General features: G+C 71.5%; 3 protein-coding genes across 7 annotated transcripts in view; 1 reads left to right on the forward strand and 2 right to left on the reverse strand.

Annotated features, from left to right (window-relative positions):
- The window catches only part of LOC132241847 (insulin-like), a 394596-nt gene that overhangs the window by 272273 nt on the left and 99166 nt on the right, over positions 1-23157 (forward strand). The gene's annotated exons all lie outside the window — the stretch shown is intronic.
- Positions 291-2821, reverse strand: TSSC4 (tumor suppressing subtransferable candidate 4). Of its 5 annotated transcripts, none has more exons than XM_059710774.1 (4): positions 2605-2821; positions 1611-1685; positions 1478-1567; positions 291-1406 (listed from the first exon to the last, which is right to left on the reverse strand). In XM_059710774.1, exon 4 carries the CDS (start codon positions 1386-1388, stop codon positions 453-455), a length of 936 nt encoding a protein of 311 aa, XP_059566757.1. In that variant the 5' UTR covers positions 1389-1406; positions 1478-1567; positions 1611-1685; positions 2605-2821; the 3' UTR covers positions 291-452. The 5 variants fall into 5 exon arrangements, with proteins under 5 accessions (XP_059566757.1, XP_059566758.1, XP_059566753.1 ...); XM_059710775.1 differs by having other exon boundaries at positions 1478-1559; positions 1594-1685; XM_059710770.1 differs by having other exon boundaries at positions 1478-1619; positions 1663-1685; positions 2605-2820.
- Positions 4276-21023, reverse strand: CD81 (CD81 molecule). The gene is made up of 8 exons (XM_059710794.1): positions 20798-21023; positions 11867-11981; positions 8782-8879; positions 6511-6585; positions 6185-6289; positions 5641-5739; positions 5023-5109; positions 4276-4795 (listed from the first exon to the last, which is right to left on the reverse strand). Exons 1-8 carry the CDS (start codon positions 20861-20863, stop codon positions 4733-4735), a joined length of 708 nt encoding a protein of 235 aa, XP_059566777.1. The 5' UTR covers positions 20864-21023; the 3' UTR covers positions 4276-4732.

Consider the following 23157-nt stretch of genomic DNA (forward strand, 5'->3'; position numbering starts at 1 on the left):
CCCCAGACCCGTGGCCCTGGGAGGCACTGGGTGGCCGGGCTGTGGACCGTGTGCCCTGAGAAAGGCTCCCTGGCCGTGGGTTGGGGTCAAGGCAGCCCCGCCCCCACGCGAGGCGAGGCCAGCCACCCAGTCCCTGGGGAAGACCCACCGCTGCACACGCAGGGTGACTCGGACCTCCGAGCCCGAGGCCGCGGGAGGCTCGCGTGGGAGCGTGCTTGGGGGGCTGGAGAGCGGAGGTCCCGGTCGCCCAGTCCCGGATGGGGGCGGGTTCAGAGCCACACGGAGCCGAGTAAAACCCAAAACCTTTATTGCTCCTCCAGGGGCACCGCAGGCCCAGCTTCCAGTCCCCTGGGCAAGGTCCCAGCCCCAAAGCCACTGCCTGAGCCCAACCAGGCCACGCGCCTCCTACAGGCCCAGGGGTGGGGGCTCCTGACTTGGGGGCCGTCTCGCTGTCAGCCCTCAGCACCGGGGGCCTCGGGGGCCGCACTCTGGCTCCGGAAGTGATCTCTGCTCCGCTTCCTGCTGCCGTGGAAGCCAACCGTCTCCACCGCCGGGGGGCCTGCCGCCGGCCTGCTGTGGGGGGCCCCCTCAGGCACGCCCACCTCCTGCAGGCCCCCGTGGGGGCTGCCCCACTCCTCAGCCTCCGGGCTCCCAGGCCTGGCCAGGTGCGCCAGCTCCACGGGGCCCCCCCCCTCCGGCGGGACCCTCTTCCTCTCCGGCCTGGCGGGCCTGGCCTCGGCGCGGGTGGGCTTGGAGAAGACGACCCTCCCCTCCCCGCGGCTGGACGGGTCCTGGTTGAAGGAGGGCTCGTAGCTGCCAGGCGCAGCCCCACGCGGGGAGCCCAGGAAGTGCAGGGCGGCCGCCCGGTTGCTCTGCTCACTGGCCTCGGCCACGTCCTCCAGGCTGTACCTGGTCCAGCGCTCGGGGTGGGCCACGTAGTCGGGCACGGGGGGCACCCTCGGGGGGACAAGGCTCTGACGGGGCCGGCTGGAGGGCACCCGGGGCTGCTTGAAGCCCCCGCCGTCACCCAGGCCCGCCGGGCCCTCGGGGGGCAGCGCCTGCCTGGCCGCCCCCTCCAGGCGGTCGAAGATGCTGTGGCTGCGCTGAGAGAAGGTGCTGCTGGTGCCCCGCAGGTGGAACGGCTGCACGGCGGCGGCGGGGGGGCCCCTGGGCGACGAGGGGGGGCTGTCGGGGCCCGAGTCCCCCTGGGCCTCCCCGGGCAGCCGCTCGGGGAACAGGGCCTCCAGCGGGGCGCTGCCGGGCCAGCTGAGGTCGGAGTCCGAGTCGGAGTCGCTGAGGGAGACGGTGGGCGGAGACAGGACGTCGTACTCCGTCCCCTGCTCGACCTCCAGGCCAGGGGAGGGCTCGCCGGCCCCCACCTCCGCCATGCGTCCTGGGCCGCACACCTAGACCCAAACTGCGTGAGGCCCGGGCTCAGCCCTGCCAGGGCCCACCCTCCCGAACGCCCTCTCCTCACCTTCCTGGGTGCCGGGTGCCGGTGCCCGAGCCCCGCGGCCAGAGGCGGGCTGTGTCCTCAACACGAAGTCCCCTGCGCGGCTCTGCTCAGCTGCTCCACCTGCTCAGCTGCTCCACCTGCTCAGCTGCTCCACCTGCTCCAGCTGCTCCACCTGCTCAGCTGCTCCACCTGCTCAGCTGCTCCACCTGCTCCAGCTGCTCCACCGAGGCTGGGGGGGGGGGGGGGGGGGGACGTCAGACAGTGAGTGTGCCCAGTGGCGCCACGACCGGGGGGCTGGTGCCACGACCAGTGAGCGGCAGAGGCCGGGTTTCGGGGCCTCGGACCGCCAGCTCACTCAGCACCCACAGGCCGGGGGAGGGCCGAACACCCAGACCCCAAGGCTGAGTCCAAATGCAGCGAGGACGGGGCAGGGGGAGGGGGCAGCCCGCGGCCCCAAGCAGCCCGGGCTCCGCTCGGACCCTCCCCACCCGCCGGCCCGCAGGACGGAGCTCCTGTCGGCGGGGAGCTGCCCGCGAGCCCCCCGGTGTCTGCGGCCACGTCCTGGGCGTCGGAGGGTCCGGCTCGGGAACAGGGCGCCGACCTGCACCTGCAGGAGCCCCGCGGGGCGGAGGCCAGTCCCTGTGGCTCCGGGGGCGCCTCTCCCGCCCCCCCCCCGGGCCAGACTCGCCCCCGGCACCGCTCTCGGCCGCCCGCCCCGCTTCTCCCCGCGCCCCGCCACGAGCCCAGCGCGGCGAGGGCTCCATCCCCGACCCGCCTCCCAGGGACGGCGCACGGTGAGCTGTCGGCGGAGCGGGTTCCGAGCTGCCCCCGCTGCCCACGCCGCCCGGGAGGCGCGGACAGACGCCGGGACAGTCGGGGCGGGGGGGGGGGGGCGGTCTCCGAGAACCGAGAGCGGGAGGAGCTCGGAGGAGGGCAGCGCCGCCGCGTCCGGGCCTCAGACCCCGGCTCCGTGCACCTCCTCCCGCAGCCCGGCCCGTGCGCAGCAGGCTCTCCCCTCCCGAGGCCGGCGTCTCGGGGGCCACGGCCCGGGCCTCACGAGACTCGAGGGCCAGGGCCGGAGGCGCGGGAGACGCAGGCGCCCCCCGAGGGGCCACGGGCCCGCGCCGCCGGGCGCGCTCAGCACAAACCTGCGGGTTACCGCGGCCCGGCCGTCTCCATCTTGCGTCGTGCTCGGCCCTCTGGGAAACCGAGTCCTTCGCCGGCCGCGCGCCGCAGCTGCTATGCCCGCTGAACTACATCTCCCACCAGGCACTGGGCCGCTACTCCCGAGGCCTGTCGGGACATGTAATCATTACTCTTGCGCTCACTTCCTAGCCTTCCCATCCCCGGAAATGGCGTCACTGGTTCGCGAAAAGGACCCGGAATTGATTATTGGGGGTAGGGGTGGGGACTGCGAACGCTCAGAATGCGCGAGGGCTAACGGCCTTCGCCTTGTTACCGAGGCCCTAGCGTCCCCTACTGGAGACCGTGAGGACAGCGGCCCCTCAGGCCGGAAGTGCGTCGTAGCGCGAGGCGGGCGCCGTTCGCGGACTTCCGGTCCTGGCCGGAAGTGACCGACGCGCCTTGGTGGGTTCTGGGCCCGGATTGGGCGGTCAGGCCAGGCGGCAGCCGGGGCATCCCGCTCAGAGGGGGAACCCGAAGCGGATGGCAGCCCCCGGGTACAGGCCGCGTGGCCCCGCGTATTGCCCTCGAAGTGCGAGGACCTTGCCCCCTTGCGCCCTCCCCGGGCTGCTGTCCCGGCGCCTCGGGAGTGCGGGTTCCGGCCCGTCCTCCCTGCACCCCCAGCCCGTCCTTTAACCCCGGCCGGTCCTTGCACCCCCCGTTCTCCCTGCACCCCCGGCCAGTCCTCCTTGCACCCCCGGCCGGTCCTTGCAATCCCCGTTCTCCCTGCACCCCCGGCCAGTCCTCCTTGCACCCCCGGCCGGTCCTTGCAACCCCCATTCTCCCTGCACCCCCGGCCAGTCCTCCTTGCACCCCGGCCGGTCCTCCCTGCACCCCCGGCCAGTCCTCCTTGCACCCCCGGCCGGTCCTCCCTGCACACCCGGCCGGTCTTCCCTGCACCCCCGGACGGCTCATCCCCAGGCCCCCACGCCTGCCCCCGCACTGAGTCCGGGTCACTGCGGGAGGTCCGACCTCCAGCGCTGGGCCATCTGCTCTCCCACCCGGCCCGCCGGGCACAGGCTGTGGAGGGCAGACCTGCCGAGGCCCCAGGGCTCACCATGGCGGCCCGGCCGGGGCCAGTTCCAGAATCAGCCCCCGAAGAGGCCGCCCGCGGGATCCACCGCCAGGCTGCCTGGCCTCGGGTCCATTTAACGTACCCATGGTGGGAGCCTGCCTGAGGCTCACGGTGACGGCCAGCAGCCTGATCAGTCCCCAGCGTCCCCGCAGCCAGCAGCCCTGCAGCAGGACACGCTGGGCCCGAGTCCGCCCCCTCCAGCCCTGCAAGACGCTGCTTGGCCAGAGCCACCCAGCTCCTCTGGGCACCCAGGCGGGCAGGCAGGAGACTTGGGAGGGGCAGGAGGGGGAAGGCGGGTCTTGCAGAGGCTGCCCCAGCTCAGCCCCTCCAGCCCCCTCCAGGGCCGTGCACCGGGGTGGGGGTGGGGGTGGGGTGAGGTTGGGGGAGGATGTTTCTGGGGGCATATGGGGCGCTCCCCAGGCCCCCATCACCGCCCAACGGGGTGGGCAGCACACCTGGGCCCAGCAAGGACCACAGAGCTGAGCCCCGTGCCAGGCTCCTGCCCCCCCCCCTCCCCCCCACCCCGCACCCCGACCTCACATGGCGGCACAGGCAGGCGGTGGCGTGTTACATGCCTAGTTTCTCCTCCTTTATTGAGTGACTTTCAAGGTGTAGTTACAATGGAAGGTGCCGCATTAGAAAGGACAGGTGCGTCGAAGGCAGAGGCTGCTCACACCCAGCTCTGAGGCCGGGGGCAGGAAGGGAACGAGGATTAAAAAAGGCGGAGCCTGTGGGGGCGGCGGGAGGTGCTCTCAGCCCCGACCCGAGGCCTGGCTGAGCAGGCGGAGCCCCCGGGCCCCAGCAGCAGAGGGGACCCTGCCCTGCGGTCCCCAAGGCCTACTCCTATGCCACCTACAGGAGCTGTCAGCCCCGAAAGATAATGGGGAGCAAATCCTCCAAAGTAAAAAAGCTAAGAAGTGTAGCAGAGTAATACCGGGCAGGTTATCTACAAGGCGGCGCCCGCCCCTCGGACGTCCGGGCCTCGGGCAGCGGGCAGCCAGCGGGCGGCGGGCGGGGCCTCAGTACACGGAGCTGTTCCGGATGCCGCAGCACAGCACCATGCTCAGGATCATCTCGAAGATCTGGGGGGGGGGGGGCGGCCGTCAGCACCCGCCTCCCGGTTTTGGGGGGCGTCAGCACCCGCCTCCCGGTTTGGGGGGGCGGCCATCAGCACCCACCTCCCGGTTTGGGGGGGCGGCACCCACCCGCCTCCTGGTTTGGGGGGCGGCCGTCAGCACCCGCCTCCCGGTTTGGGGGGGCGGCACCCACCCGCCTCCCGGTTTGGGGGGCGGCACCCACCCGCACTCACCATGATCACGGCGACCACGATGGCCGCAATGCCAATGAGGTACAGCTTCCCGGAGAAGAGGTCGTCGATCTTCTGGTGGCAGTCCGCCTGCGGGGGGCGGGGGCGGGGTGTCAGGGGCGCCAGTCCTCCCCTCCCCCTCCTCCCCAGCAACACAGCAGGGTCACTGCACAGAGAGCAGGGGTGGGGCGCTCCCCTGCCCCTCAGAACAGGCCTCTGCCGAGTTGGATCTGACAGAGGTTTTCCGACCAAGAGGCTCAGGGGTTGAGCATCCACCTGGGAACCAGGAGGTCCCGGGTCGATTCCCCACCAGGACACAGGCCCCGGCCGCGGGCTCAGTCCCCCGTGTGGGGTGCGCGGGAGGCAGCCGGCCGGTGTGTGTGTCTCTCTCTGTCTCTCTCTCAGCAATAAAACCTATTTTAAAATAAACGTGGAAGCAGCGTGCTGCGCCCTCTTCCACTCGGAATCCGCAGCAGGACCTGGGCGCTGACCGGAGGCCAGGGTGCCCTCCAGCCCTGGCAGCCGGACGCAGAGCTGCCCCGTCAGGAGCCAGACTGGGTGCACAGTCCCCCTCCCCGTGGGCTCGGCACCCAGCGACCCGGGCGGGCAGGGCAAACTCACCTCCAGGTTGGTGAACAGCGTGCTGCCGGACGGACAGAGGTTGTTCTTGAGGATGGAGGTGGTCAGGGAGGTCAGCGCGTCGGAGCCGCAGCAGTTGAGCTGCAGAGACGGAGGGCGGCCACGGTCAGCCCGCGGGCGGCAGTGACCCGAGGGGAGGGCCAAGGACCCGCCGGGCGTGGGCGAGGGCAGGGGCTGGGAAGGTCCCCTCCGGCTCAGCTCTGCTGCTCAGCGACCGCAGCACCCCGCTGGCCTGGCCTATCGGATCCCCACACCAAGGGCCACAGGTCTCAGAGGAGCCTCCCCTCTCCCCCCACCCCCGGCTTATAGGGGGGCCCACGGTCCTTGAGGAGCGGGGCTACCAGGTCCCTCCTGCTCCCCAGGTCGGAGCTGAGGCCAGGCTTCACCCCTGCCCCCCGCCTCCCCCGTCCCCAGCGCCCCGACCCCCCACCTCCCCCCCCCGTCGCAAGCCCCCCCGCCTCCCCCGTCCCCAGCACCCCGACCCCCCGCCTCCCCCCGCCCCCAGCACCCCGACCCCGGCCCGCACCGTCTCGTGGAAGGTCTTCACCACGGTCTTGGCGTTGTTGGCCTCGTCGTCCACCACGGCCTGCTGCAGGGCCTGGTCGTAGAACTGCTTCACGTCCTTGGCGATCTGGGGAGGGGGAGCCCCGAGAGTGAGGGCCGGGCCTCGCGGGCTCCGCAGGACAGACCCAGCCCCCAGCCCACCCAGGCCACCTCCCCGAAAGCCCTCCGTGGCCCCAGGAGGAGCCCCGAGAGCACCCGCAGCCTGACTGTCCCCCAGCCTGGCAGGGGGTGCTGCTCCCTCCCCCTGAGGACCCAGCTGGGGCTGGCCATCCCCAGGGCCCAGCTCACCTGGTCTTTGTTGACAAAGCCCCAGATGCCGGCGGCCACCTCACAGGCAAAGAGGATCACCAGGCAGGTGAAGAACTGCAAAGGCCGAGAGAGGGGGGTCAGGGCAGAGAGGGGTCAGGGCAGAGGGGGGTCAGGGCAGAGGGGGGTCAGGGCAGAGGGGGGTCAGGGCAGAGAGGGGTCAGGGCAGAGGGGGGTCAGGGCAGAGGGGGGTCAGGGCAGAGAGGGGTCAGGGCAGAGAGGGGTCAGGGCAGAGGGGGGTCAGGGCAGAGGGGGGTCAGGGCAGAGGGGGGTCAGGGCAGAGAGGGGTCAGGGCAGAGGGGGGTCAGGGCAGAGGGGGGTCAGGGCAGAGAGGGGTCAGGGCAGAGAGGGGTCAGGGCAGAGGGGGGTCAGGGCAGAGAGGGGTCAGGGCAGAGAGGGGTCAGGGCAGAGGGGGGTCAGGGCAGAGAGGGGTCAGGGCAGAGGGGGGTCAGGGCAGAGGGGGGTCAGGGCAGAGAGGGGTCAGGGCAGAGAGGGGTCAGGGCAGAGGGGGGTCAGGGCAGAGAGGGGTCAGGGCAGAGGGGGGTCAGGGCAGAGAGGGGTCAGGGCAGAGAGGGGTCAGGGCAGAGGGGGGTCAGGGCAGAGAGGGGTCAGGGCAGAGGGGGGTCAGGGCAGGGGGGGGTCAGGGCAGAGAGGGGTCAGGGCAGAGGGGGGTCAGGGCAGAGGGGGGTCAGGGCAGAGGGGGGTCAGGGCAGAGAGGGGTCAGGGCAGAGGGGGGTCAGGGCAGAGGGGGGTCAGGGCAGAGAGGGGTCAGGGCAGAGGGGGGTCAGGGCAGAGGGGGGTCAGGGTAGAGGGGGGTCAGGGTAGAGGGGGGTCAGGGAAGAGGGGGGTCAGGGAAGAGGGGGGTCAGGGCAGAGGGGGATCAGGGCAGAGGGGGATCAGGGCAGAGGGGGGTCAGGGCAGAGGGGGGTCAGGGAAGAGGGGGGTCAGGGAAGAGGGGGGTCAGGGCAGAGGGGGGTCAGGGTAGAGGGGGGTCAGGGTAGAGGGGGGTCAGGGTAGAGGGGGGGTCAGGGTAGAGGGGGGTCAGGGCAGAGAGGGGATCAGGGCAGAGGGGGGTCAGGGCAGAGAGGGGGATCAGGGCAGAGGGGGGTTAGGGCAGCAGGGGGGTCAAGGCAGAGGGGGGTTAGGGCAGAGAGGGGTCAGGGCGGGGGGGGGTCAGGGCAGAGGGGGGTCAGGGTAGAGGGGGGTCAGGGAAGAGGGGGGTCAGGGCAGAGGGGGATCAGGGCAGAGGGGGGTCAGGGTAGAGGGGGGTCAGGGCAGAGAGGGGGATCAGGGCAGAGGGGGGTTAGGGCAGCAGGGGGGTCAAGGCAGAGGGGGGTTAGGGCAGAGAGGGGTCAGGGCAGGGGGGGGTCAGGGAAGAGGGGGGTCAGGGTAGAGGGGGGTCAGGGCAGAGGGGGGTCAGGGCAGAGGGGGGTCAGGGCAGAGGGGGGGATCAGGGCAGAGGGGGGGATCAGGGCAGAGGGGGGTTAGGGCAGCAGGGGGGTCAAGGCAGAGGGGGGTCAGGACAGAGGGGGGGTCAGGGCAGAGGGGGGTCAGGGCAGAGGGGGGGTCAGGGCAGAGGGGGGTCAGGGCAGATCAGGACCACCCGGGGCTTTCAGAGGCCAGACCAGTGGCGGTGGCGTGGGGTGGACTTCCACAGATGACCAACATCCAAGTGACCACTGGGTGTGGGGGGCGGGGCTGGCAGGACCCCCACCCACCTCCCGCCTGGGAGTGAGCCCCATGGAGTTGGTGGCACAGAGTCTAAGGCTCGGCCAACGTTCTCCTGGTGGCCACGGGCGGGCTCTGCAGGGCGGGCAGCTAGGCAGGGGGGCGAGGCCAGGGCTGGGCGGGCGGGCGCACAGGTGCCTTCCTCCCCTCCCGCAGGGAGGTCGCCGTGGGGCCTCCGTTCCCCCACCGGAGGCCCTGGAGGCCGCGTTAGCCACAGCACGTCCGGGGACCCCCGAGGGTGGGACTCCCGTTTTATTATCTCTGCGGCATTTTAAAGAGAAAGAGCCGCTTTGGAACTGGGACGCGGGGCCGGGCAGAGCAGCCATCAGCCACGGTGGCATTTCCGACAGTCGGTCGTGGGCACCGGCCTCGGGGAAGGTGCCGGCTGCCGTGACCCCTCCCCCCGGGCCAGGCTGGGCACGGGGCGCCCCGGCTCCTGACCTCGCACAGCCTCCCGAGCTCCTGGCTCTTCCTGGGGCGTCAGCCCTGCGCCCCCCACCCCTCTCACCTCTACCCGCGACCTACCGTCCCCAGCAGGCACTGCGACTCCTGGATGGCCCCGTAGCAGCCCAGGAACCCCACGAACATCATGACAGCGCCCACGGCGATGAGGATGTAGATGCCTGCGGAGGACACGCGCTCAGTCGCCCGCCACGGGGCCTCTCCCCGGGTGCACACGCCCCGCCCAGGGAGGCCCGTGCCTGCTTCCTCTCTCGGCACCACGCGCACTGGGAAGGGCCCAGAGAACATGGTCCGAGCTCTGTGGGACTGTCTCTCTCCCTGTGTGACCCCGACAACCAGCACCTCTCGCCCCCACAGCCCTGTCTGGGCGCCGTGGCAGAGGGCCCTGCTGTGGGCCGGGGGAGGGGTCTGGTGGCGCAGCCTGGGTCACCCCACAGGTTGGAGCTCAGGGGCTGGACTCGCCCAAGGCCCGCGCTGGAGACCGCTGGGCGCGGTGGCGGGAGCTGTGGGGCGGGCAGCCAGGCCCCCTGCCAGGACGGGGTGTGGCGGCTTGAGGATGGCACACAGGTCGGCTTGTCCTCCTGACCTGCCCGAACGCCCACCAGGCGGGCACACACCCTGGGGAGGCAGGCGGCCCCCCGGGAAGGGGCTCCAGGGGCTCCACCGGCCGCGCAGCCTTCCTGGTGCCCTTGTCCACCAGACGCCGGTGCCCCGGGGAGCTGGCCGCGTCCCTGCAGGGGTCCCCCAGCCATCGGCCGTCACAGCACACGTGGGCAGCCCGTCTTCTCCCAAGCAGAACCCCAGCTCAGCCCCCACCCCCATGCCCGGGGCCCCCCCAGGCTCAGGACAAAGCCTCCGGTGGCACCCGGTAGCCTGGCCGAGGGCCGCCTCCCCCACGGCTGCGCTCAGGGCTCCCGGCTCCCGGCTCCCGGCACAGCACCCTCGGTGACTCAGGTGCACGAGGTGCTGCAGGGGGCCCGGAGGAGACGTCGTGTTCAGGGCTGTGGAGGGTCGTGCCAGGGGCCAGCAGACCCAGAGCAGGTGCCCGACCTACAGTCCCGCAGGCCCAGCCCCGACCTCCCCCGAGGGCGGGGACCCGTCCAGCTCCCAGGTGAGGTCGGGCGCCGCCTAGGCAGCAGGGATGCCCGTGCTGAGGGTGCCCGCTCACCCGCCCCTCGTCCAGGCATCGCACAAAGAGCTCTTGTCCTGGAGAGCCCTGCCCCCGTCCCTGGCAGGCCCAGCCCACATCAGGGCCGGCGAGACGCGCCTGAAGGCCGAGGCCTCCTGGCGGGGCAGGCGCTGGGCAGCCAGAGGGGCTCTGGGGGCCCGTGCCCGCGGCGGCGGCAGAAGCCCAGTCCGGTCCAGGCCCTGCCCTCACCCTGCCCGCCAGGTGGTCCAGTGCGGCGGCTGCCCAGCCAGGAGACGGGCAGAGGCCGGGGCAGCTGGGCAGCACCTGCCTAGTCCAGTGGCCGGCAAACTGCGGCTTGCGAGCCACATGCGGCTCTTTGGCCCCTTGAATGTGGCTCTTCCACAAAATACCACGTGCAGTGCGATTGAAACTTCGTGGCCCATGCGCAGAAGTCAGTATTTTGTGGAAGAGCCACATTCAAGGGGCCAAAGAGCCGCATGTGGCTCGCGAGCCGCAGTTTGCCGGCCACTGACCTAGGAGGACACCTGCTCCAGGCCAGCCTTGCCCACAGGCCTCCTCAGGGGCCGCTTCCCCATGGAGCCTGGGCACAGCCCCGAGCCTCCACCCTTCTGCCAGGGCCAGAGCAGCTGCGGCCCCACGGCCCCCCCAACCTCCCGGGCCCGCCTGTGCCCTGCTCCCGCCCAAGCCCAGCCCTGGCCTGAAGCCGGGAGCCCTCAGGGCCTTTCCAGCCAGGCCGGCCCTCGAGCAGGGCAGCCTCCCGCCCAGGGGAGGGACCCCTTCCCACATCCCCTGCCCAAGGGCGGGCTCCAGTCCCAGGCCCCAGAGGGGGGGGGGGGTGGCAGTGCCTCCGGCATCTGGAGGGACAGGGACCCGCTGGGTCACGCCTGGGGGCCTGTGGCTTAGAGTCCTGGGGAGGGGGGAGGGGGGAGGAGATGCCTGCAAGGGCCCCCCCAGGAGAGAAACAACCCTCAAGGGCCCAGGGGATCCCCCGAGTCCTCAGACACCTGTGCGGCTGGCCCAGGATTGGTGGTGCCCACGTGTGCTCTCGGGGCGGCGGGCTCCCCCGAGACCAGCCTGTGAGGGGCTCCCATCTGGGGGGCCTGCAGATAGGGGTTCAGGCCCTCCCCAGGGATGGCTGCCCCCAGGGACCCACGGCCCGAGGCACGGGCTGGGCTCTCCAGGGAGGAGGGCGCCTGTCCAGGTCCCTGCCACCCAGCCCTCTGCCTCCCGGCCGGGCAAGGACCCAGGTCTGTGGGGCCCCGGACGAGGCCTGGCACCAGGCCAGGGCGGCCACCTGCGCTGCCCTCGAAGGTCACACCCACCTTCTCTGAAGGAAACAGCTCTGCCAACACCCAGATCCCAACAGGGCCAGGCCCACCTCCCCCCCGCTGGCTGGGACCCACAGAGGCCCCTTCCCCCCCATCGCCCGGGACAGCTGGTGCCTCTGGGAGGCCGACCGGCCAACGGGCAGCCGAGTAAGGCAGCAAGGTGTGGCTGTGGGTGGCGGGGGGCAGCGGCCCCCACCCCTCCTCCTGGGCCTGAGTCTCCACCCCCGTCTCAGGCGCTGGCTGCCCGGGCATCCGGCCCCCCCTCCCAGGGAGCCTCCCAAAATACCCACCAGGACACGGCTCCCCGCCCCACTCAGCCCCTGCCCTCCAGCTCTGGCGATCAGGGGCCCAACAAGCCACACCCCCTCAGTTCTGCTTTCCTTGGACCACATGGGTGGGGGACACCCAGGCCCTGAGGCCCCAGGCTGACCTCACCCCTTGGGCTCTCTGGCTCCGTCTCTCCCTCCTGCTCAGAGAACCCTTTCTGGTTCCTCCTCCCCAACCGGCACAGAGGAAGCCCACTCAGCCCCGCCTCCTCCTGGGAGCCCTCCCTGACTACCTGTCTGGCCTCGCTGAGCTCATGACCAGATACCTACTGAGCCACTGTGCAGGCCCCGCCCCCCGCAGCAGGCGGCCCAGGAGAACTCACCGAAGGCCCACGATAACTCACCGACGTAGAAGGTGTTGGGTGCAGGCCTGTCGCCCAGCTCCAGGTAGAGCAGGTTGGTGGTCTGCGGGTCATGGCGCAGCCACAGGGCCACGCCCAGGATCACGCCTCCGGCCAGCTGGGGAAGGGACAGGGCAGGTGTTACCTGTGGCCCAGGCCGCACGGCGGGTGCGAACCACAAACACGGAGCTCCCGGAGGCCGGGCCCCCCTCCGCCGCTCAGGGCTCCGAGGGCCTCCGTGGCCGCCGGCCGCCTGCTTTGCTGGGGGTGCTGAGGTGCCCCAGGAAGGCCTGGGTCTCCGGGACCCAGCAGCCATCAGGGACCACAATGCGGGTCCCCACCCGCCCCTGCAGTGCGTGCCCCCGAAACCCACAGGCCATGCCGAGTGCCCGAGCCTGCCCGCTGTGCATCTGAAGCTGGGGGTACCTGGGTGCCTGCATTTTCAGGGGGCGCCCTCATGTGCATTTGCTCTGGCCTGTGGCCACCGCAGACCCGAGCCGCCCAGGGGACGCCGGGCCCTCTGGGGGTGGCATTGCCCACAGTCCTGAGCACGTGGGAGCCCGCGGGGACGGGCGGAGGGAGGTGGCGGGAGGAAGGAAGCCGCCAGGCGCTCCGATGGGGCAGGAAGGAGGCCCCCCTCAGAGCCTGGTGAGAGACGGGGCTCCCGGGGCGGCAGTGGGTCTGCCCTTGGTGAGGAGGCCAGACCGGGCCCGGCCAGGCCTGCGCCCACTGAGCACCTGACCAGCCTGGGTGCCCTCGGAGGGGCTGTGCTCCTGCAGCTGCAGGGCTCTGGTGGGAAGGCCTGGCCCCGCGGCCGCTCCCGGCCGCCTCTGCTCCAGCGTCCGCGCTGAGCCCGGCCCCCATCCCAGCGTTGGGAACCTCCAGGCGCCGACCCCACCGGCCCGCGGGCACGTGTCCAGTGCGGGGCTCGGCGGTCGAGCGTTAACCTCTGAACCAGGAGGTCACGGCTCGGTTCCCGGTCAGGGCACAGGCCCGGGTTCTGAGCTTGATCCCCAGTGGAGGGCGTGCAGGAGGCAGCCGACCCATGATTCTCTCTCATCGTTGATGCTTCTATCTCTCTCCCTCCCCCTTCCTCTCTGAAATCAGTAAAAATAAATTTCAAAAACAGAGAGAAAAACAGACCCGAGGAACTAGCTGACCAGCCTCAGGCCTGACCATGTGGGGGTCCCGGGCCCCCAGCATCCTGTCCCTGCTCTATGGGGCTGTCACCCCGAGGGGGAGGGGGGGAGTGGGGGCGGGGCGGGGGTGCCCGAGTCCTCCCCTCTGAGCTGGCTGCCATCTGCGCCTCCCGAGGAGGCTGAGGGTTGCCGTGGTAACTCTGGCCTGAAAACATCACCTCTTCTGTTTGCAAAGTGTGGTCCAGAGCCGCTTTGTGAGACGTCCAGTCAGCGGGGAGGGGGAGCTGCCGGGGCCTCCCTCTGCGGTCACAGAGCCGGCCTCAGTGTCCGCGGCCAGGGCAGCTCAGCGTGGGGTGGCGCCTGGCTGGGCTGGGGCCGCCCCCGCCTTTTCTGTGCAGCCAGGCCCTCGCCCCAGGAGCTGAGGGGACAAGCCAGTCTAGGGTCACCGGGACCCACCCCCAGTGCTCCTGGTGGGTCCTCACCAGCCCCCCCCCCCCCCGGTTCCCGTGGCCCCAACCTGCCCTCCGAGAGTAACCGGGAGACAGGTGCAGGGCAGGGCCCGGCTGGGGAGCCGCCTCCTCCCGGCACGTCTCCTGCACGACGGGCCGCCCACAACGGGAGAGCGGAGGGAGGGGTGAACGGCGCCTGGAGCCCCAGAACCCCACAACCTCGGCCCAGGAGGCAGGCCAGGGCCCTGAAACAGCGCCCGCCCCCACGCCCGCTCCCCGAGAGGAGCTGCCCACTGGGCAGGCGGGCGGGCGGGCGGGCGGGCGGCTGGCTGAGCCAGTGGCTCTAAGTCCAGGGAGCACGTTCGAGCCTCAAAGTAAGAAAACGGCCCCGTTTTCCCGACAGACGAACGCTGTGCACGGCCTCGCCAGAGAGAAGAACCCACGGCCAGTTCGCGTGGAAAGAGAGGGCATCACGGGCGTCGGGGAACGCCCCCAAGTCCTCCCCCCCCCCCGCCCCAAGGGGCCGCTGGACGAGGAGAACACGGACCTCCAGCCAGGGGGAGGGGCCGCTCCGAAGGAGACCCGTGCCCACCTGTGCCCCTCCCCCTGCGCGGGAGTGACGCCGAGCCACGGACACAGCCACGGACACAGCCACGGCCACGGTCCCGGTGCTCCCGGCAGCTCCCGCCACAGCCCCAACCGGGAACAGCCCAGACCCCACCCTCAGGGGCCTGGATGCAGGAACAAAGCAGAAGGTGGGGCAGCACGGGGGACCCTCCCAGCGAGAGTGGGGACCCCCGAGGCAGCCCCACAAGAAACGCACACTCGGGCAGACACGAGGCCGGCTGCCTGGCGTGGGGTGGGGTGGGGGTGGGGGAGGGGACGGGCTGGAGCTGCGCCCACTGTCCTCAGCCATCTGCTTGGGTCAAAACTCAACGCGTTGTACGTGTTACACACGTTTATTGCCGTTTATGTCCAATAAAACAAACAAAAAAACACACCACACAAGTCTCCCCAAACCTCTGGCCACTGAACTTCGACGCAGCAAGGCCTTGAGAGGACACGCTTGGGGCTCACCGGGCCCGCTGTCCCGCCCTCAGGCCGAGGACGCACGCACGTCCGTCACCAGAGTCCAGCGTCCACGGAGGCGAGGAGCCGCCTCGTCTGTGACACCCGGACAGGAGGGCGTGTGAGCTGACCGCCGTGGGCGCCGGGCCTGACGCCGCGTAGGGGGACGGTGCCGAGCTCATCACACCAGCGGGAGCGGCGAGGCCGGCCTACGGGGCCCTGGCCGTCCACGTGGGCCACGGACACCGCTCCCGCCAGCCGGCCGTGGGGAGGGGCGCCTGCTCGGCCGGCAGTTCTCGGGGCTGAGCCGCTACCCTGTGGGGGCGTGCGTGACCCTGCGGGAAGGTTCTGTGTGTCTCCTTCCTCCCCCTTCCTGAGACTCACGCTGATGGCGCTGGCTGAGCAGGGGCTGCCAAGCGCGCTGGGCTCCTGCCCGGCCCTGCATTTCCAAGAAGCCGCCGCGAGGGAGGGGTGCTGCCCGGCAGGCCCCAGGCCCCCTACCGCCAAGCCGGTGCCCAGCCAGCGGCCCCACCCTCTGCAGAGACCCAGGCAAGAGGGGGCCACCCCCACCAGCACACAGGCCCCCACCTGCCAGGGAGCCCAGCCACCCGTCACCCCGCCCCCGCCCCCACCGGGCAGGCCCAGCGCCACCCCGAGTCCTGCCCACGCATTCCACCGCCGGCAGGACAACTCCCTCGAAGGGACGCTGGTCTAGCCCGGAGCCCGGAGCCCAGAGCCAACCCTCGGGGAGGGCAACCCACGTGAGCAGGGTGGGCCGCCAGCAGGGACACCCAGGGCCCGGGCTCCGCTCCCCCACTCTCACCCGCCAGCCAAGGGGGCACATCTTGCTGGGAAATGGCACGGCCAACACCCACCCGGCGTGGCGATGGGAGGCCGGGGCCTAGAGACTGTGCCCGGGCGGTGAAGGCCGAGGGTGGCCGGAGGCAGGAAGCGCCTGGAGCCCCTTTCAAAGCCCCTTCCCGGCTGAGATGCCCGCGGAGGGGGCGGGGAACGGAGGTGCCTGCGGGCTGACCCTCGCTCTGCCCCCACGAGGGGACGGGGCAGACCCCTCCCTGGGGGCACCGGCCCCTCGGGCTCCGGGAGCGCGGCTGCCCCAGGTCCGCGAAGGCAGGAAGGACGCTCGCAGGGGACCTGGGCTCACAGGAAGCTGAAGCCTCCGTCGGCCCCTCGATCTCAGGAAGCCGCCAGCGAGGCGTCTAAAAATAGGGGCGGGGAGTCGGGGGGAGGGCACTGGCCGCTCGGACCCCACGGGCAGGGAACAGGTGCCACTTCCCACCAAGAGGGCCCCGGACGCCTCTCTGGGGCCGTGGAGGGGCCCAGGGCCAGACCCCGGGCCTGCCACCCTCCCTGGTCGGCAGGCCCTGCTCCCCACCCCACACCCCCGACTGGCTGGAAGGGCCCTGCTGGGGGCCACGTGGACACGGACGTCCAGTGACCTGCAGGGCAGGGAGCAGGGGCCGGGCAGGTCTGACAAGGAGGGAGGTGGGGGGGGCGGGCGGCTCAGGCAGGGCCCCAGCCAGCGGCACCGGGAAGCTGCCTGGCACCTGCTGGCTGAGGGCTGGCACCTGCTCCCACCCAGGCACAGCACCTGCCCCGGGGGAGCCCGGCCCCGGAGCCGCGGGGCCGTGAACCGCTCTGGCCCCAGCTCTGGTTTCCGGCCTGCCCACCACTTCCTCCTGTGGCCGCCGGGAATCTCGGGGTCCCGCCAGCCAGTGGTAACGGCTCCGTCCCGGGAGGAGGCAAAGGGGACGACCTCCAGCCCAGCGCCTGCTGCCGTGGGAACAGCCACCTCCTGGGAGCTGGGCTGTTAGCAGGTGGGGCCGAGGGAAAGGCTGTGCGTGCAGAGCGGGGGGCCGGCCCCGGGCGGGGAGCAGAGCCCCTGCTGGGAGCCCCGGGTGGGCCGCAGCCACTGGTTCCCCAACCCGCTGCCCTCAGAGGCCCCCGCACCCGGGCCCCAGCACAGAGCTCTGGGCTCAGGCCTCCCAGCCCCCGGAAGGCGGGCCACCTGGGTCCTCTCTCCGGCTCTCACAGCTGTGCCCGGTGTCTTGAACCCCAGGGGTCTCGGCCCGAGTCTCCACGCCCCCCCGCCCAGGAGCTGGCTCTGGACGTAGGGCCGTCGGTACAGGGACCCCTGGGCGGCAGCACAGGGCGCCCGGTGGGTCACCTGCCCCCCTGCTCCACGTGGCGGGCCAGCCCTGCCTTCCTGTCCCTTCGCCTTCTGGGCGACGATCACGTCACCCCAGTAACTTGCAAGGTCAGCAGCAGAGCCCGGCCGTGAACCCGGAGCTCACCGGTTCGGTTCCCAGCCAGGCCACATGCAGCCGATCATGGTTCTCACCGATGTCTCTCTCTCCAGCCCTCTCCCTTCTCTCTGGAAAAAGCAGTGAACAACAACAAAAGCACAGCCAACGTCAGCAGCCGGGGCACCGCCTTAAGGACGAGGGCAGGCGGGCCCTGCTCCCCGGCCTCTGAGCCCCTTTAGGACCCGCGCCTGGGCTCCTGGCCACCGGCCCTGTCCCAGGCGCCCTCGCTGCCCCGCGCCGGGGGCCAGTTGGGACGGGGACCCAGCTGTCAGCCCCCTGGGCATGGCCCCTGCCGGCTGGCGGGTGCTCCCGGAGCACCTGAGGGCCCACGTGGAGGCCCCCAAGTGTCTCATGTAAACCTGCTCTGCCATCGGGAGGAGGGGCTGGGGCCAGGCCCCCAAGTACAGAGTGTGGGGGGGGAGGGGTGGGGGCTGAGAGGTCCAGAAGCTTCTGGAGGCGTGTGGGCTCAAGCCCCCTTGTGCTGGGCAGGTGGGAAACGGCGAGGCCGGTCTCCTGTCGGGGACCCAGAGTCCAGCCCCGGGGCAGGTGTCTCCCGGCTGAAGGTCACCCAGCCTTCGCGAGTGCCCGGCCGGGTCCTGGGGTGCCAGGGCCAGAACCAGCAGCTGGGCTCCCCGCCCCCACCCCTGGGCCCCTCCAAAACACGGGGCCAGTGCCAAAGGGCCCATCTCTCCCCCACGGGCTCCTGGACTGCGAGCCTCATTGATTTGAGGACTCGGTTTCTTCCCCTTCACGGATTTCAGGTGACGTGGAAGCCGGGGGCTGGGTCTTGGGGGGCAGTGGTTTGGGGCGGCCCCTCCGCCCAGACAGGGAAGCAGCAAGAGATAAAAACAAAGCTGAACTCAACGGCCGGAAGCAGAGCTGCGCTGATGCTGAGGGCGCTACGGGCGGTTCAGGACACCCTCTCCGAGCCGGCGGGTCCCAGGGTCAGACCTGACTTCCTCTTCTCAGCCAGGGGCACCTAGGATCCCCTCGCCCCCCCCCCAGAGCCCCCCCAGAGCGCTGCAGGCAATCTCCGCCCCCCAACCCCAGCCTCCAGGGCCCCCCCCTCCCGGAAGGAAGGCGACAGCACCGCTAAGTGACAGACGGTCATGTGCTGTCTGGAAGCGAAAATTAAATGCCAGTTAGCGAGGCTTCTCATCAGCCTCGTTCCCGCCAGGCCTGGCGGCCCGGCCGCTGGACCGCGGCCACCGGCTGCATTAGGGAGAGGACCGCCAGGCCCAGGCAGGGCACGCTCGCCGCGCTCCGCCCCCAAGGACCGGTGGCACCTCCAGGGCTCTCTGGACAGCCCCCCAGGAGAGGGCTAGCACCCTACCTACCCCCAGGTGAGGCCAGTCGCTGCCCCAGTCACGCCTGCCCCGGGTCACGCCTGCCCCAGTCACGCCTGCCCCAGGTCACGCCTGCCCCAGGTCACGCCTGCCCCAGGCCACCGGCTCAGTGGGTGAGCAGGGATGGAGCCTCCCCTCCCTGACCTGCCCCAGCAGCTCGGTTCCCGGCCACCTTGGCAGGAAGCTCCTGGCCCACCCCAGCGGGGGATTTCCACGCTGCTTGGCACTGTGTCCCCGCCTCACAGCCAGATGCCGGCCAGGAGCCCAGAGCAGGCCTGGATGCCGCCTGGGGCCCAGGGTGGCAGCAAGGGTGAGGGCAGGCGTGCCCGAGGGAGCGTGGGGGTGACCATCCTCCCCGGACCCGCCTGCCAGGCCGCCTGAGGCCACTCCCCGTGGGGGCCTCTGACTCTCTAAGACGTAACTAAAATGTTCCCGGATCCAGACGCCCGCGTCACCCTCTTCTCTGGGCTCCCACCTCGGCACCCACTCCTGCCCTGTGGCCGGGATGCCCAGCGAGCACGTCAGGCTGGGCACTGGGAGCTCCCTCCACCCAGCGCCCGAGGCCCGTGCCCCAGGCCAGGCCTGCACAGCCAACACCCGTTTCCCGAGTTCGAACCTCGGTGAGCTCACCCACCAACACCCCGGAGACGGGGTTCAGAGGACCCCACTTCAGGGGGAGGCTGAGGGCCAGCACCAGAGCCGCCCGGTGGGGCCTCCACCCAGGTCCACTCCACGGCGCCATGCAGCAGCCAGGTGACGCAAGGGGCGCAGAGGGGCTCCTCAGGGTACCCCCCAGCACGCAGGGCTCAGCGCTCCCCCCGGCGCGGGTGGGTGGGGCCCGTGACTGCGGACCAAGGCGACCGTGGACGGATGCAGTTCTCAGCTCTGCTGGGGCCCAGGAGGGAGAGGCCCTAGAAACACCGCCATACGTATGCCCGGGGACGTGCCGTGCTCCACCTGCTGCCTGGAGACCATCGGGCCACCCCGCGGGCTCTGATGGGCGTGGGCACCCCTGGAGATGGCCCCAGCGGGGCAGGTGGGAGGGACAAGCACCCATTCCTGAGAAGTCCCCTCCCCCGCCCACCCTCCACCCTCTACCCTCCACTTCCCAACAGCGTCCTCCGCCTCACATCCAGCTCAGGGGCCAGAGGGGTGTCGGGGTGGCCCCCTGACCCCTACCCCAGGGCCAGAGCAGGCAAACGCTAAGTCCGACAACACCATCCCTTCGGCAAAGGCCCCGGTGCCTGCCTGGGGCCATGCCAGGCCCGCCCTGGGGTGGAAGTGACACCCCACTGCACCCCTAGCTGGAGCTCAGTCCCGCCCGTCCCTGTCCTCTCACCCTGGGCCCCCGGCTGTGCTGGTGGGTGTCCTCGCCCCACACCCTTGCTCCGGAGTCCACCCTAAAAGTTCGCCTTCCTGCGCCCACTTGAGGAATACTCCCTCCACCCCTCGCATCCTGTCCTCTCCGTGGAGGGTGAGCAGCCGGCAGCGTGGGGCCTGGGAGGGGGTCCCGTCACTGCCCAGGGGAGGCAGGGCATGGCCGTGAGAGGGGCGGTGACCCCCACCCATTCCGGGCCCCTGCGCACCAACAGGAAGTGAGAACAAAAGTGCAAGCCCAGCCAGCCGCTGGCGGCAGCTGAGACCCGGGTCAGGAAACGGCTCAGACCCTCCTGCACCCACAAGGGACCGTCCTGTGGGTGCCTCTTTCCCAAGTGGGTGCCCGAGGCTGGCCCCAGGCCCTCGGGGGCGCCCAGGTCCCCCGGCTGCTGCCCTGTGCCAGCTGGAGGGGCTGCCGCCGCCCCGCACCCCTCAGGGCCTCCAGGGTCCCCCGCGAGGCCAGACTGCGGCCTTGGTCTGGGTGATGGGGGCGGGGGACCAGGCTCCCCACAGGGGCCCCCATGGTGCAGGCCCCCCAGCCCTCGGCCACACCAGGCCCCGTGAGCCGGGACCCCCCGCAGGATCCCCTGGACGGTGGCAGCCGGATGAGGGGTGCGCTGGGCTGGGCCCAGGGTGGGGTGGGCGGTCCCTAGACTCTGCACCCCCCGGACCAGCCACCCACCCACCCAGGGGCGGCGGCCGGATGAGCTCATGGGGGCGGGACGCCGTGAGCCCCGCCCTCGAGCCCCCCTTCCGTCCCCGCGAGGCAGGATGGTCCGGGCTCAGCAGCCAGCGGGCGGGGTGGGCAGGGTGCGCGGCCTGGAGCCCGCGGAGCCCGCACCCCCCGCTCCCCCCGCTCCCGCCGCCATCCCCGCGCGGGGACAGACCCGAGGCCCCGAGATGCCTCGGCCCGGCCCGGCCGCGGGGCTCCGGACCCCACGGACCACAGGCCCCCCCAACCCAGCTCGCCGCCCCCCGCCCGCCATCGAGGGGCGCGGGGGCCGGGCCGACCCCCCTCTCGCCGGCTGCCCGCCCAGGACGCCCCCACCCCGCGCCCCGCGCGCACAGGTGGCCCCGCAACTTGGAGGCCGACTGCGCCCCCCCCCCCGGCGGCGGGGCCTAGCGGGTCGCGCGGCCTGCGGGCCTGGGGCGCCCCCTTCCCCCCCTGCTCCCCCGTCACCCCCTTTTCCCTCCCCTACCCACCCGGAACCCCCCCCGCCCCCCGGCTCACCCAGAAGACGAAATTGAAGACGAAGAGCAGGTACTTGATGCACTTGGTGCAGCCCTCCACCCCCATGGCGGCGCGGCGGGCCCGGGCGCGGCCGGTCCTGGGCGGGGGCGCGGGGTCGGGGCCTGGCGAGCGGCCGGGGCCGGGGCCGGGGCGGCGGTCGGGGGCGCGGGCCGCGGGGGGCGCGGGGAAGAGTGACGCGGGAGGCCGGTCGGGACACGTGAGGTCGTCGCCGCCGCCGCTGCGCGCTCGCTCTCTGCCCGGGCGCGCGCCCGCTCCGCTCTTTATACGGCGCCGCCGAGGCCCCGCCCCCGGCCCGAGGCCCCGCCCCCGGCCCGAGGCCCCGCCCCCTGCCCACCGCGGGGACCGCCGGTCTCGGTGCAGGTAGAACCCCGGGCCAGCCGGGGCGCGCTGCGCGGGGCGCCCTCCGAGCGCCCCAAGGCTGCCCCTGGGGACGGGCTGCAGCCGGGTAGCCCAGGGGAGACCCCCCTCCCCGACCCGCCCCCGGCGCCGGGGACACCCCGGAGGCCCCCCTGGAAGCGGGGAGGTGCCCGCCGAGGCTGAGCCGGGACAGCAGCGCTTTGTTCTCGGGCTCCCGCGGCGGAACCGGGTGGGCGAGGAGGCTGCGTCCGTCGCCTCCGCTGCGGGTCCCGCAAGGCGATTCCAGGCCCCGAGCCCGGGGACGGGCAGCTGCTGACCGCTGTTGAGTCTGCGTTTGGAAAGGCCCCTGAGAGGGTGTCCCCCAGGCCAGCGTGGGGTGCCCAGAAGCCCAAGCCACCTGCGAGGGAGCCTCCCAGGGCGTCCTTTTCACGCCCACGTTGGGGGTGCCGTGCCCACCGGCCGGCCTGCAGCGAGGTGACCAGCGGCCAGCGCTGTGGCGAGAACTGGGCTGTTCATTGTGGTTCGAATCCGAGGAGCCACCATGGCCCGTGTCTGTCTGCACCCCACTTGATTCCTGGTTAATTTTTAAAAATACGTATGTTTTTATTGATGTCAGAGAGGAAGAAGGGAGAGGGAGAGAGAGCGAAACATCAACGATGAGCGCGAGTCATGGACCGGCTGCCTCCTGCACGCCCCGCACTGGGGATCGAGCCCGCAACCCCGGCAAGTGCTCTGACCCGGAATCGAACCTCCTGGTTCATAGGTCCACGCTCAACCACAGAGCCACGCTGGCCGGGCCCGGGGACCCCTCTGAAGTGCCCGGCCCCGTGGCCCACCAGCTGACCTTGTGAGGACTGGAGGGGACCCTCCGTGTAGTCAGGGTTCTCCAGAGAACCGTGTGTGTGTGTGTGTGTGTGTGTGTGTGTGTGAGTGTGTGTGTGTGTGTGTGAGTGTGTGTGTATGTGAGTGTGTGTGTGTGTGTGTGTGTGTGTGAGGTAATATATGTTATAAAGGAGATTATGGAGCCCGGGGGTGTAGGTGACCCCAGTCTGGAGCCCCGGAAGGCCGCGGTGTGAGTCCCCAACAGGAGGAGGCTGAGGAAAGCGCAGGCCCCGCCCCAGGGCTGAGGCAGGGACCGGGAATTCCTCCCTCCTCCGCCTTTGGCTCCGCTCAGGCCGAGCACCCATCTCCCACTGGGAGCCCCCCACTCAAATGCTAACCTCACCTGCGGACACCCCAAGAAACACTGTTCTGTCTGGGAACCCCATGGCCAGTCACGACACACGCCACCAAACATCACCGGCAGCCACGGCGTGTGCCCGTGTGACCAGGGCAGGTGGGCACCAGGGGCGGCGTCCTCAGTAAGGCTCCCCTGTGGGTGGAGCTGAGCCCCGAGACTCAGGACAAGCGCCCAGCTGGGCTGCGTTAGAGAAGGGGGGGGCGGGGGTGAGGGGGAGGTGTGGCTTGCCTGCGCCATGCCTGGGATGGGGCACCCCTCCCTGTGCCCCCTCTGCCCACCCCCAGGACAGGTGGGGCTGAGGGTGTGAGGAAGATGGGGCCAGCTGCCCCGCGGGGTTTGGCGTCACGTCTTCCTTCCGTGTGACTTCAGACTGGTTCCTCAGTTTCCCACTTGCAGCGGTGCCCCGGACGCGAGGGTGTGCGGGAGGACACGGGGGGTGGGGCCCGGACGCGAGGGTGTGCGAGAGGACACGGGGGTGGGGGCTGGACGCGAGGGTGTGCGAGAGGACACGGGGAGGGCTGGACGCGAGGGTGTGCGAGAGGACACGGGGGGGGGGCTGGATGTGAGGGTGTGCGAGAGGATACGGGGGGGGGCTGGACGCGAGGGTGTGCGAGAGGACACGGGGGGGGGGCTGGACGCGAGGGTGTGCGAGAGGACACGGGGGGGGGGGGGCCTGGACGCGAGGGTGTGCGGGAGGACACGGAGCAGGGCTGCCTCTTCTGAGCCGCTGGGACAGGTCCTC

The sequence above is a fragment of the Myotis daubentonii genome, chromosome 9 (genome assembly GCF_963259705.1).
Source record: "Myotis daubentonii chromosome 9, mMyoDau2.1, whole genome shotgun sequence".
Classification (NCBI taxonomy): Eukaryota; Metazoa; Chordata; class Mammalia; order Chiroptera; family Vespertilionidae; genus Myotis; species Myotis daubentonii.